The sequence below is a fragment of the Hyla sarda genome, chromosome 1 (assembly GCF_029499605.1).
Source record: "Hyla sarda isolate aHylSar1 chromosome 1, aHylSar1.hap1, whole genome shotgun sequence".
NCBI lineage: Eukaryota > Metazoa > Chordata > Amphibia > Anura > Hylidae > Hyla > Hyla sarda.
In genome coordinates this window covers 615537046-615550902 of record NC_079189.1, presented here as the reverse complement: position 1 = coordinate 615550902, position 13857 = coordinate 615537046, and the positions used below count along the sequence as shown (strand labels likewise).

Below are 13857 nucleotides of genomic sequence, written 5' to 3'. Positions count from 1 at the left end.
GTAGCTGAGATGTATGTGTACACAGTAGAGCTGTATATGTGTAATGTACATGTAGCTGAGCTGTATGTGTACACAGTAGAGCTGTATATGTGTAATGTACATGTAGCTGAGCTGTATGTGTACAAAGTAGAGCTGTATATGTGTAATGTACATGTAGCTGAGCTGTATGTGTACACATTAGGCTGTATATGTGTAATGTGCATGTAGCTGAGCTGTATGTGTACACAGTAGAGCTGTATATGTGTAATGTACATGTAGCTGAGCTGTATGTGTACACAGTAGAGCTGTATATGTGTAATGTACATGTAGCTGAGCTGTATGTGTACAAAGTAGAGCTGTATATGTGTAATGTACATGTAGCTGAGCTGGATGTGTACACAGTAGAGCTGTATATGTGTAATGTACATGTAGCTGAGCTGGATGTGTACACAGTAGAGCTGTATATGTGTAATGTGTATGTAGCTGAGCTGTATGACATGACATAGCTGGATAGGTTTCAAAAGAAAACTTTTATTAACAATTGGTAACAAGTTTGGAGATGCAGTATATGATATATGTATAAATGTCAGATATCCTATGTACATGGTTAATATATAGATGTTTTATCTGCATCATTTATTGCTCTGAATCGGCTTCTTTCATGGGTGAAATCTTTGATGCTGACGAAGAGCTGATTTCCGAGTAAAACATTTTCCACATTCTGAACATGAAAATGGCCTCTCCCCTGTGTGAGTTCTTTGATGTATAACAAGAATTGATTTCAGAATAAAACACTTCCCACATTCTGAACATGAAAAAGGCTTCTCCCCTGTGTGAATTCTTTGATGTTTAACAAGATTTGATCTCTCAGTAAAACATTTCCCATATTCTGGACATGGAAATGGTTTCTCCCCTGTGTGAGTTTTTTGATGTTTAACAAGGTCTGCATTCCTAGGAAAACATTTGCCACATTCTGAACATGAAAAGGGTTTCTCCCCTGTGTGAAGTCTTTGATGTTTAAGAAGATTTGATCTCTCAGTAAAACATTTCCCACATTCTGGACATTGAAATGGTTTCTCCCCTGTGTAGCGTCTTTGATGTTTAAGAAGTTTTGCTTTATCAGAGAAACATTTCTCACGTTCTGAACATGAAAATGGCTTCTCTCCTGTATGAGTTCTTTGATGTTGAAAAAGAGTTGATTTGATAGAAAAACATTTCCCACATTCTGGACATGAAAATGGTTTCTCCCCTGTGTGACTTCTCTGATGTTTAAAAAGATACGATTTCTCAGAAAAACATTTATCACATTTCGAACACGCAAATGGCCTCTCCCCTGTGTGAATTCTTAAGTGTTGAACAAGATTGCCTTGATGTGTAAAACGTTTCCCACATTCTGAACACAAAACTGGCTTCTCCCCTTTGTGAGTTTTTTTGATGTTGAACAAGATTTGATTTGTTCCTAAAACATTTCCCACATTCTGAACACGAAAACGGCTTCTCTCCTGTGTGAACTTTTAGATGCTTTAAAAGATCTGTTTTCCGAGCACAACATTTCCCACATTCTGAACATATATATTCCATCTTACTTTTTTTTTTGCTGAACATCCTGTGATGAGTGAGAAGACAGGACCTGTATATAAGGATGAGATGACAGATCTTGGCTGTGAAGGGCTGAGGGTGTATCTGGGATAATGGAATGTTCTTCATATGTATCTTGTGTGATATCATCATCTGCTTTATAATCTGAAGATATAAGATTCTCCTCTGATCTCCTGCTACAAGAATCTGCAGAAAATAACACAGATTTTAATATTGAGTATAAACCTTAACCCCTTAACGACCCAGTAAATTATCATTTTTTCATTATCAGCAATAGTACATTGTAAATCCACCCTTCATTTTTAAAGAAGATATACTATGATGGCGGAGCAGCCATACAACAGTGGTGTCAAACTGTGGCCCTCCAGATGTGGCAATACTTCAGCTCCCAGCATTCCCTGGACAACTAAAGCTCTTTCTGCCTTCTCCAGAGGATCCACACGGTCCCTGAAAGGTAAATCAAGGCCTTTTTGCAGTGGTCTTCAAACTATAGTCCTCCAGATGTTGCAAAACTTCAACTCCCAGCATGCCCTGGACAACCAAAGGTATGTCTGCCTTCTCCAGAGGATCCACACTGTCCCTCAAAGGTAAATCAAGGCCTTTGTGCAGTGGTCTTCAAACTGTAGTCCTCCAGATGTTGCAAAACTTCAACTCCCTGTATGCCTGGATAGACGTTGGCCGCTGGGAGTTGAAGTTTTGCAACATCTGGAGGGCCACACTTTGACACCACTGCCTTACAAGGAGCAGGGACACCCGTCTTTGACAATCATGTGGACACAGCCCGGTCAGGGACCAAATGACCGTGCCCCCCAATCCACCTGACCCCGCAGATTATAATGGGGCAGTCATCCAAACCGCCCCCTTTATAATCATCATGGCAGCCAGAGAATTCAGGCAAACTTGTCCTGGATCCTGACACTAGGGGGCGCCACCAAGTCTGTGTAGGCCGCAGACAGGCCTGGTGCAAGGATTTTTGCCACCCTAGCGAAAGGGCCCCTTGACCCCACCCATTGGCTCCTCTCAATGTATGGAGGCGCGCGCGCAATGTCAGGATGTTGGACGGACCTGATCTTAGTGATCGCCCCGTCTGCCTGGGAGGTGGCGCTTCGCTCCCCCAGCAGGCTGAAAAATGCTTATTATTACGGGAGGGCCAGAGGTTTTGCTTGATGGGCAGGTGCTTCGGATGGGTGGGGGCTTAGGATAGGCGGGGGCTTCAGAGCGGTGCCCCCATTAAGGGGGCGCTCTAGGCGGCTGCCTATTTTGCCTATAAGCGGCGCCGTCCCTGTCTGCAGAAAGCTTCAGGCTGTAGCCTATAGCGGGTGCAATGCGTGACCTCTGTCCTGGCTCGGGCGATGACATCACTCCTCAATGCCGCCTGCACTAGGAGGAAGGACACCGAGTGCTGGAGTTCTGCATGGGAGGTAAGTATTTTCATTTTCTATTTATTATTTAAAGGAGTACTCCGGGATAGCAAAACGTATTCCTTATCCACAGGGGTGGGGGTCTGACTGCTGGGACCACCCCCGCGATCTCCCGTGGGGTGCCCAGGCAGTCCGTGTGAAGGGGGCGTGCTCAACCACTGCACGAAGTGTTGGCTGACACGCCCCCTAAACATATTTCTATGGGATACACTAAAGGGGATACATTAAAGGGGTACTCCGCTGCTGAGCTGGGAGCTCGTGATGTCATAGCCCCGCCCCCTCAATGCAAGTCTATGTATCCCCTGTCCACAGGATAAGGGATAAGTAGCTGATCTTGAGGGTTCCGATTGTTGCTCTCAGAGTGAGAAGCGCATGTCATCTACCGGTAGACCGCACGCCCTCCATTCATTTCTATAGGAGCGCCGATGATGCCCGAGTGCTGCCCTCCCATAGAAATGACTGGAGACAGTGCCATCTGCAGACCGTGCCCCTCACTGGGCGCCAAGTCCCGTCCTGGTGATCGTGGGGGGTTTGGTCCCAGCACTCGGACTTCCTGCGATCAGCTGTGCAAGATACTTTAATACTTACGAAACAACAATTTTCAGTTAGTTTTTTCCTAAGAAGTAGAAATATTGTCTACCTGCAGTCATCCAGGCTTCCATATTAAACTAAGAGGGCGAAGAACCCGCATCCCCGCCCCCGAGGAGCACACCGAGCCTCCATACAGTCATCCCTCAACTTACAATATCATCAAACAATGGTCTGTTCTGGACCATTGTAACTATAAACCAGACACAACATACATCCAGGAGACGAAGCCTTTTTGGTGAAACACGTCGGAGATGTTGTGGGTAACGTGTTGGGGCAATACCACTCTCGGTTGTGATATACTCTTTGAGTTTATACGTTCTGTTTATACATGTGATGTCCCAGTACAGGATATAGTCCCATACAGTACTTGGGCCCTGTCAGGTTGAGTCCCTCTGTGTCCTAGGGGCCCTCCTGCAGTGTCTTCCCCATAATAATATATATTATGTATATAGTGTTACGTGTGTTATGTATCAAGGACCTTTGAGTTAGTCACATGATATTGTGTTCACATGATGTTTGTTACCCAGAGAGCACCAGCTAACCAGGTGACCTGCAGCTTGACCTATGGGCTTCTGCCTCAGCCCCCCTTTATAAGAGGGGCGGCCATTACAATCTCTCTGTGTTGCTGGCCACCTCTCTGGGATCCTGGCCTAGCTGTAAAGACTAATTCCATCTGTCTACCTCAGTAAAGCTACCGTTAACCCTTACCTGGTCTTGGATTATTATTGCCCTGCATAACATTGGGATAGCGGTACTACGGTTTGGGTGATTACCGAGAAAACCACGTCCTGGCGTCACGAACATTCAGGGGTTAATAACACCTTGCCCCTGGGCTACAACACCTGCCCCATCCACCTCACCTTCACACCCCGAGACACCACATATACATTGCCATATACTCTGTGCACTTTATTTAGTACAATATATGGGGTTATGGTTTGGTACAATACAATGATTGATGTGTGTATATATATGTGTGTATATATATGTATATATATATATTCATCCATCCATCATCCCAGCCACCATTCTACTCTATTTTACCCTTCTGCATATCTGGACTGCCGTTTCTTGTATGCTGTATAGGGCCCATGACTATCCCCCTCCCCAATACCCACATCCTTTTTCTCTGCCCATTGCTGTGTGTAATTTTTATGTACTATATGTCGCATTAATAAAATGAAGTGATTTCATCTTTACCCTACGGACTACATAGTGGTTTTGTTTTATTTCTTTGGTACTATGGACAGTCCAGATCTGTGATACCTGTCAACGGCTGGAAGAACCGACCAATCAGAATGGGCATTCACTGGTAAAACCCCTGTATTATTGAAGTGTATGTACTGACTGATGTCTGGTAGCGCCCCCTACAGTACAGGGAGGTATTACATGTTCTGTACTCTTTACCTGTATTACTGAAGTGTATGCACTGACTGATGTCTGGTAGCGCCTCCTACAGTACAGGGAGGTATTACATGTTCTGTACTCTTTACCTGTATTACTGAAGTGTATACACTGACTGGTGTCTGGTAGCGCCCCCTACAGTACAGGGAGGTATTACATGTTCTGTACTCTTTACCTGTATTACTGAAGTGTATGCACTGACTGGTGTCTGGTAGCGCCCCCTACAGTACAGGGAGGTATTACATGTTCTGTACTCTTTACCTGTATTACTGAAGTGTATGTACTGACTGGTGTCTGGTAGCGCCCCCTACAGTACAGGGAGGTATTACATGTTCTGTACTCTTTACCTGTATTACTGAAGTGTATGCACTGACTTGTGTCTGGTAGCGCCCTCTACAGTACAGGAAGGTATTACTGGTTCTGTACACTTTACCTGTATTACTGAAGTGTATGCACTGACTGGTGTCTGGTAGCGCCCCCTACAGTACAGGGAGGTATTACATGTTCTGTACTATTTACCTGTATTTCTGAAGTGTATGCACTGACTGGTGTCTGGTAGCGCCCCCTACAGTACAGGGAGGTATTACATGTTCTGTACTCTTTTCCTGTATTACTGAAGTGTATGTACTGACTGATGTCTGGTAGCGCCCCCTACAGTACAGGGAGGTATTATATGTTCTGTACTCTTTACCTGTATTACTGAAGTGTATGCACTGACTGGTGTCTGGTAGCGTCCCCTACAATACAGGGAGGTATTATATGTATTACTGAAGTGTATGTACTGACTGGTGTCTGGTAGTGCCCCCTACAGTACAGGGAGGTATTACATGTTCTGTACACTTTACCTGTATTACTGAAGTGTATGCACTGACTGGTGTCTGGTAGCGCCCCCTACAGTACAGGGAGGTATTACATGTTCTGTACTCTTTACCTGTTTTACTGAAGTGTATGCACTGACTGGTGTCTGGTAGCGCCCCCTACAGTACAGGGAGGTATTACATGTTCTGTACTCTTTACCTGTATTACTGAAGTGTATGCAGTGACTGGTGTCTGGTAGTGCCCCCTACAGTACAGGGAGGTATTACATGTTCTGTACTCTTTACCTGTATTACTGAAGTGTATGCACTGACTGATGTCTGGTAGCGCCTCCTACAGTACAGGGAGGTATTACATGTTCTGTACTCTTTACCTGTATTACTGAAGTGTATACACTGACTGGTGTCTGGTAGCGCCCCCTACAGTACAGGGAGGTATTACATGTTCTGTACTCTTTACCTGTATTACTGAAGTGTATGCACTGACTGGTGTCTGGTAGCGCCCCCTACAGTACAGGGAGGTATTACATGTTCTGTACTCTTTACCTGTATTACTGAAGTGTATGTACTGACTGGTGTCTGGTAGCGCCCCCTACAGTACAGGGAGGTATTACATGTTCTGTACTCTTTACCTGTATTACTGAAGTGTATGCACTGACTTGTGTCTGGTAGCGCCCTCTACAGTACAGGAAGGTATTACTGGTTCTGTACACTTTACCTGTATTACTGAAGTGTATGCACTGACTGGTGTCTGGTAGCGCCCCCTACAGTACAGGGAGGTATTACATGTTCTGTACTATTTACCTGTATTTCTGAAGTGTATGCACTGACTGGTGTCTGGTAGCGCCCCCTACAGTACAGGGAGGTATTACATGTTCTGTACTCTTTTCCTGTATTACTGAAGTGTATGTACTGACTGATGTCTGGTAGCGCCCCCTACAGTACAGGGAGGTATTATATGTTCTGTACTCTTTACCTGTATTACTGAAGTGTATGCACTGACTGGTGTCTGGTAGCGTCCCCTACAATACAGGGAGGTATTATATGTATTACTGAAGTGTATGTACTGACTGGTGTCTGGTAGTGCCCCCTACAGTACAGGGAGGTATTACATGTTCTGTACACTTTACCTGTATTACTGAAGTGTATGCACTGACTGGTGTCTGGTAGCGCCCCCTACAGTACAGGGAGGTATTACATGTTCTGTACTCTTTACCTGTATTACTGAAGTGTATGCACTGACTGGTGTCTGGTAGCGCCCCCTACAGTACAGGGAGGTATTACATGTTCTGTACTCTTTACCTGTATTACTGAAGTGTATGCACTGACTGGTGTCTGGTAGCGCCCCCTACAGTACAGGGAGGTATTACATGTTCTGTACTCTTTACCTGTATTACTGAAGTGTATGCACTGACTGGTGTCTGGTACCGCCCCCTACAGTACAGGGAGGTATTACATGTTCTGTACTCTTTACCTGTATTACTGAAGTGTATACACTGACTGGTGTCTGGTAGCGCCCCCTACAGTACAGGGAGGTATTACATGTTCTGTACTCTTTACCTGTATTACTGAAGTGTATGTACTGACTGGTGTCTGGTAGCACCCCCTACAGTACAGGGAGGTATTACATGTCCTGTACTCTTTACCTGTATTACTGAAGTGTATGCACTGACTGGTGTCTGGTAGCGCCCTCTACAGTACAGGAAGGTATTACTGGTTCTGTACACTTTACCTGTATTACTGAAGTGTATGCACTGACTGGTGTCTGGTAGCGCCCCCTACAGTACAGGGAGGTATTACATGTTCTGTACTATTTACCTGTATTTCTGAAGTGTATGCACTGACTGGTGTCTGGTAGCGCCCCCTACAGTACAGGGAGGTATTACATGTTCTGTACTCTTTACCTGTATTACTGAAGTGTATGTACTGACTGATGTCTGGTAGCGCCCCCTACAATACAGGGAGGTATTATATGTATTACTGAAGTGTATGTACTGACTGGTGTCTGGTAGTGCCCCCTACAGTACAGGGAGGTATTACATGTTCTGTACACTTTACCTGTATTACTGAAGTGTATGCACTGACTGGTGTCTGGTAGCGCCCCCTACAGTACAGGGAGGTATTACATGTTCTGTACTCTTTACCTGTATTACTGAAGTGTATGCACTGACTGGTGTCTGGTAGCGCCCCCTACAGTACAGGGAGGTATTACATGTTCTGTACTCTTTACCTGTATTACTGAAGTGTATGCACTGACTGGTGTCTGGTAGCGCCCCCTACAGTACAGGGAGGTATTACATGTTCTGTACTCTTTACCTGTATTACTGAAGTGTATGCACTGACTGGTGTCTGGTACCGCCCCCTACAGTACAGGGAGGTATTACATGTTCTGTACTCTTTACCTGTATTACTGAAGTGTATACACTGACTGGTGTCTGGTAGCGCCCCCTACAGTACAGGGAGGTATTACATGTTCTGTACTCTTTACCTGTATTACTGAAGTGTATGTACTGACTGGTGTCTGGTAGCACCCCCTACAGTACAGGGAGGTATTACATGTCCTGTACTCTTTACCTGTATTACTGAAGTGTATGTACTGACTGGTGTCTGGTAGCACCCCCTACAGTACAGGGAGGTATTACATGTCCTGTACTCTTTACCTGTATTACTGAAGTGTATGCACTGACTGGTGTCTGGTAGCACCCCCTACAGTACAGGGAGGTATTACATGTTCTGTACTACTCTTTACCTGTATTACTGAAGTGTATGCACTGACTGGTGTCTGGTAGCGCCCCCTACAGTACAGGGAGTTATGACATGTTCTGTACTCTTTACCTGTATTACTGAAGTGTATGCACTGACTTGTGTCTGGTAGCGCCCTCTACAGTACAGGAAGGTATTACTGGTTCTGTACACTTTACCTGTATTACTGAAGTGTATGCACTGACTGGTGTCTGGTAGCGCCTCCTACAGTATAGGGAGGTATTACATGTTCTGTATTCTTTACCTGTATTACTGAAGTGTATGTACTGACTGATGTCTGGTAGCGCCCCCTACAGTACAGGGAGGTATTATATGTTCTGTACTCTTTACCTGTATTACTGAAGTGTATGCACTGACTGGTATCTGGTAGCGCCCCCTACAGTACAGGGAGGTATTATATGTATTACTGAAGTGTATGTACTGACTGGTGTCTGGTAGTGCCCCCTACAGTACAGGGAGGTATTACATGTTCTGTACTCTTTACCTGTATTACTGAAGTGTATGCACTGACTGGTGTCTGGTAGCGCCCCCTACAGTACAGGGAAGTATTACATGTTCTGTACTCTACCTGTATTACTGAAGTGCATGCACTGACTGGTAGCGCCCCCTACAGTATAGGGAGGTATTACATGTTCTGTACTACTCTTTACCTGTATTACTGAAGTGCATACACTGACTGGTGTCTGGCAGCGCCCCCTACAGTACAGGGAGGTATTACATGTTCTTTACTATTCTTTACCTGTATTACTGAAGTGTATGCACTGACTTGTGTCTGGTAGCGCCTCCTACAGTACAGGGAGGTATTACATGTTCTGTACTCTTTCTAACCATAATCCTAACCCTTACTACCAATCCTAACCCCTAATCCTAACCTCTAATCTTAATACTAACCACTAATCCTAACCTCTAACCATAATCCTAACCCCTAATCCTGACCTCTACCCATAATCCTAACTCCTAATCCTAACCCTTACTACCAATCCTAACCCCTAATCCTAACCTCTAATCTTAATACTAACCCCTAATTACAACCCAAATCTCTACCCATAATCCTAACCCCTAACCCTTACAACGAATCCTAACCCCTAATCTTAACCTCTAACCATAATCCCAACCTCTAACCATAATCCCAACCCCTAACCTTAATACTAACCACTGATCCTAACCTCTAACCATAATCCTAATCTCTAACTCTAATCCTAACCCCTTCACCGGCTCTCCCCGGGAGTGGTGCGTCATGACCCCCAGCTCTGGAGGAGAGCCGGGGCTCCATACAGGAGATCGCGGGGGTCCGACCACTGGAGATAGGGGATATGTTTTTTTTTTTTACTAGGAGACTTCTCCTTTAAAGGGGTACTCCACTGCCCCAGCTTTCATAACATTTGGTTCCGAACGCTGGTTGCGGGGATCGTGACGCCATGCCTCCTCAATGCAAGTCCATGGGAGGGGGCGTGTCATGACATCACAAAGGGCGTGGCATGACGTCACAACCCCCGCAGCCCGCACCGACAGTGGAGTAACCCTTTAAGTCAATACAGCACTCTTATTAACCCTCTGTTATTAAGCATTTTACCTTTGTGACAGTCCCTCGGTCCCTACGACTATTTGATAGAAGTTGTAGCTTTGCAACAGGGGGTGAGCCACGTGAACCAAGGAGATTGGTGGCCCCCCCCCCCAAAAAAAAATATGGGCTGCATACTCTTAAATAACCGGGTTTATTTTTGGGCCTACTATGTATGTTAGGTCTTCTTGACTCTTTTCCTACCGTACAAATCTATAGACAAGACATAGCTGGATACGTTTCAAAAGAAAACTTTTATTAACAACTATAGCTGAGTACTCGGCGTTGTCAAAGGAGGAAGCTTTAGACTTCATATCCCGTCCTCATATATTGTTGTCATATCCCGACCTCATATCCTGTCCTAATATCCCGACCTCCTATCCCGTCATCATATCCAAACCTCATATCCCGTCCTCATATATTGTTGTCATATCCCAACCTCATATCCCGTCCTCATATATTGTTGTCATATCCCGACCTCCTATCCCGTCCTCCTTTCTCAACCTCCTATCCCGACCTCCTATCCCGTCCCGACCCTCCCTGTAACATGTGACCAGGTATTACTGAAATATCTCCAGTTGTACAGAAGTTATGTGGGAAGATACATTTCCCATTGATTTGCATGGGACTTTAAACAAAACCCCCGACCCTCACAAATGGGGGTAGTTAAGGGTTAAATTAACTATCCTATATTTTAAGTGGACATATAAGTAACATGTGACCAAGTATTATGGAAATATCTCCAGCCGTTTGGAAGTTATGCAGTAACATATGTTTCCCATAGACTTGTATGGGACCTTATACATAAGCCCCGCCCCTGGCAAATGGGGGTGAGTAAGGGTTAAATCACGATCCTATGTTTGTTGTGACATATAAGTAACATGTGACCAAGTGTAATGGTAATATCTACAGCCGTTTGGACGTTTTTGTGGAACATACACACATATATATACACACACTCATACATATATACACAGACAGACATACATATACACATACATATACACATATATACATACACACACACATATATATACACATATACATACACACACACATATATATATATATACACCCACACACACACACACATATATATATATACACCCACACACACACATATATATATATATATATATATATATATACATATATACATACATACACACACACATATATATATATATATATATATATATATACACACCCACACACACACATATATATATATATATATATATACACACCCACACACACACATATATATATATATATATATATATACACACCCACACACACACACATATACATACACACATACATATATATATACACACATATATACATACATACACACACACACACATATATAATACATACACACATTGAGTTTTATATATAGATTGGTAACAAGTTTGGAGATGCAGTATATGATATATGTATAAATGTCAGATATCCTATGTACATGGTGAATATATAGATGTGTTATCTGCATCATTTATTGCTCTGAATTGGCTTCTCTCATGGGTGAAATCTTTGATGCTGAACAAGAGCTGATTTCCGAGTAAAACATTTCCCACATTCTGAACATGAAAATAGCCTCTGCCCGGTGTGAGTTCTTTGATGTATAACAAGAATTGATTTCAGAATAAAACATTTCCCACATTCTGAACATGGAAATGGCTTCTCCCCTGTGTGAATTCTTTGATGTTTAACAAGAATTGATTTCAGAATAAAACATTTCCCACATTCTGAGCATGAAAATGGTTTCTCACCTGTGTGAGTTCTTAGATGACTGATAAGGTTTGGTTTCCGAGCATAACATTTCCCACATTCTGAACATGAAAATGGCTTCTCCCCTGTGTGAGTTTTTTGGTGTTTTTTAAGATTTGATATTTTAGTGAAACATTTCCCACATTCTAAACATGAAAAGTACTGCTTCACTGTGTGAGATTTTTCATGATCAACGAGACTTGATCTGTAAGTAAAACTTTTTCCACATGCTGAGCATGAATATGGCTTCTCCCCTGTGTGAGTTCTTTGATGTACAGCAAGACGTGATTTCTCAGTAAAACATTTCCCACATTCTGGACATGGAAATGGTTTCTCCCCTGTGTGAGTTCTTTGATGTTTAAGAAGATTTGCTTTATCAGAAAAACATTTCTCACATTCGGAACATGAAAATGGCTTCTCTCCTGTGTGAATTCTTTGATGTTGGATAAGATTTGATTTGATGGAAAAACATTTCCCACATTCTGAGCATGAAAACCGTTTCTCCCCTGTGTGACTTCTCTGATGTTTAACAAGATACGATTTTACAGAAAAACATTTATCACATTTCGAACACGCAAATGGCTTCTCCCCTGTGTGAATTCTTAAGTGTTGAACAAGATTGCCTTGATGTGTAAAACGTTTCCCACATTCTGAACACGAAAACGGCTTCTCTCCTGTGTGAACTTTTAGATGCTTTAAAAGATCGGATTTCTGAGCACAACATTTCCCACATTCTGGACATATATATTCCTTCTTACTTTTTTTTTGCTGAACATCCTGTGATGAGTGAGAAGACAGGACCTGTATATAAGGATGAGATGACAGATCTTGGCTGTGAAGGGCTGAGGGTGTATCTGGGATAATGGAATGTTCTTCATATGTATCTTGTGTGATATCATCATCTGCTTTATAATCTGAAGATATAAGATTCTCCTCTGATCTCCTGCTACAAGAATCTGCAGAGAATAACACAGATTTTATTATCAGTATTAACCCCTTAACGACCCAGGAAATTATAATTTTAAATAAGATATACTATGATGGCGGAGCAGCCATACAACAGTGGTGTCAAACTGTGGCCCTCCAGATGTTGCAAAACTTCAACTCCCAAAAATCCCTGGACAGCCAAAAGGTCTGTCTGCCTTCTCTAGAGGATCCACACTGTCCCTGAAAGGTAAATCAAGGCCTTTGTGCAGTGGTCTTCAAACTGAAGTCCTTTAGATGTTGCAAAACTTCAACTCCCAGCATGCCTGGACAGCCAACGGCTGTCCAGGCATGCTGGGAGTTGAAGTTTTGCAACATCTGGAGGTCCGCAGTTTAAAGACTATTACACTAAGGGACACGATGAGAGGGAAGCCTTGATATACCTTTCAGGGACAGTGTGCATCCTCTGGAGGAGGCAGACAGACCTTTGGTGTCCAGGCATGCTGGGAGTTGAAGTTTTGCAACATCTGGAGGTCCCCAGTTTGAACACTATTACACTAAGGGACACGATGAGAGGGAAGCCTTGATATACCTTTCAGGGACAGTGTGCATCCTCTGGAGGAGGCAGACAGACCTTTGGTGTCCAGGCATGCTGGGAGTTGAAGTTTTGCAACATCTGGAGGTCCGCAGTTTGACACCACTGCCTTACAAGGAGCAGGGACACCTGTCTTTGACAATCATGTGGACACAGCCTCAGGGAAAATCACTGCTATGGGGCCCGGTCAGGGACCGAATGACCGTGCCCCCCAATCCACCTGACCCCGCAGATTATAATGGGAGCAGTCATCTGGGAGCAAAGCACGACCTCCGTCCTGGCGCGGGCGTTATGAGATCTACCTACCTAATGGGACCTACTTACCTACTCACTTTTACCATCATGGTGATCATGAGGGGTCCCTGTGCTCGGACTTCCTGCGATCAGCTGTGCGAGATAAACTGATGCTCACAAAAAGACTACAGTGGTCCC

General features: G+C 43.8%; 1 protein-coding gene across 1 annotated transcript in view; it reads right to left on the bottom strand.

The window, feature by feature from the left end:
- Positions 1 to 490: 490 nt before the first annotated feature.
- Positions 491 to 13857, bottom strand: part of LOC130309594 (zinc finger protein 420-like) — a 45840-nt gene continuing 32473 nt past the window's right edge. Inside the window, exons 4-6 of the mRNA XM_056552337.1 lie at positions 11659 to 12862; positions 3743 to 3908; positions 491 to 1481 (exon numbers count right to left, since the gene is read on the bottom strand). Of these exons, the coding sequence (XP_056408312.1) occupies positions 639 to 1481; positions 3743 to 3908; positions 11659 to 12862 (2213 nt within the window). The 3' untranslated portion in view covers positions 491 to 638. The remainder of the gene's footprint in view (positions 1482 to 3742; positions 3909 to 11658; positions 12863 to 13857) is intronic.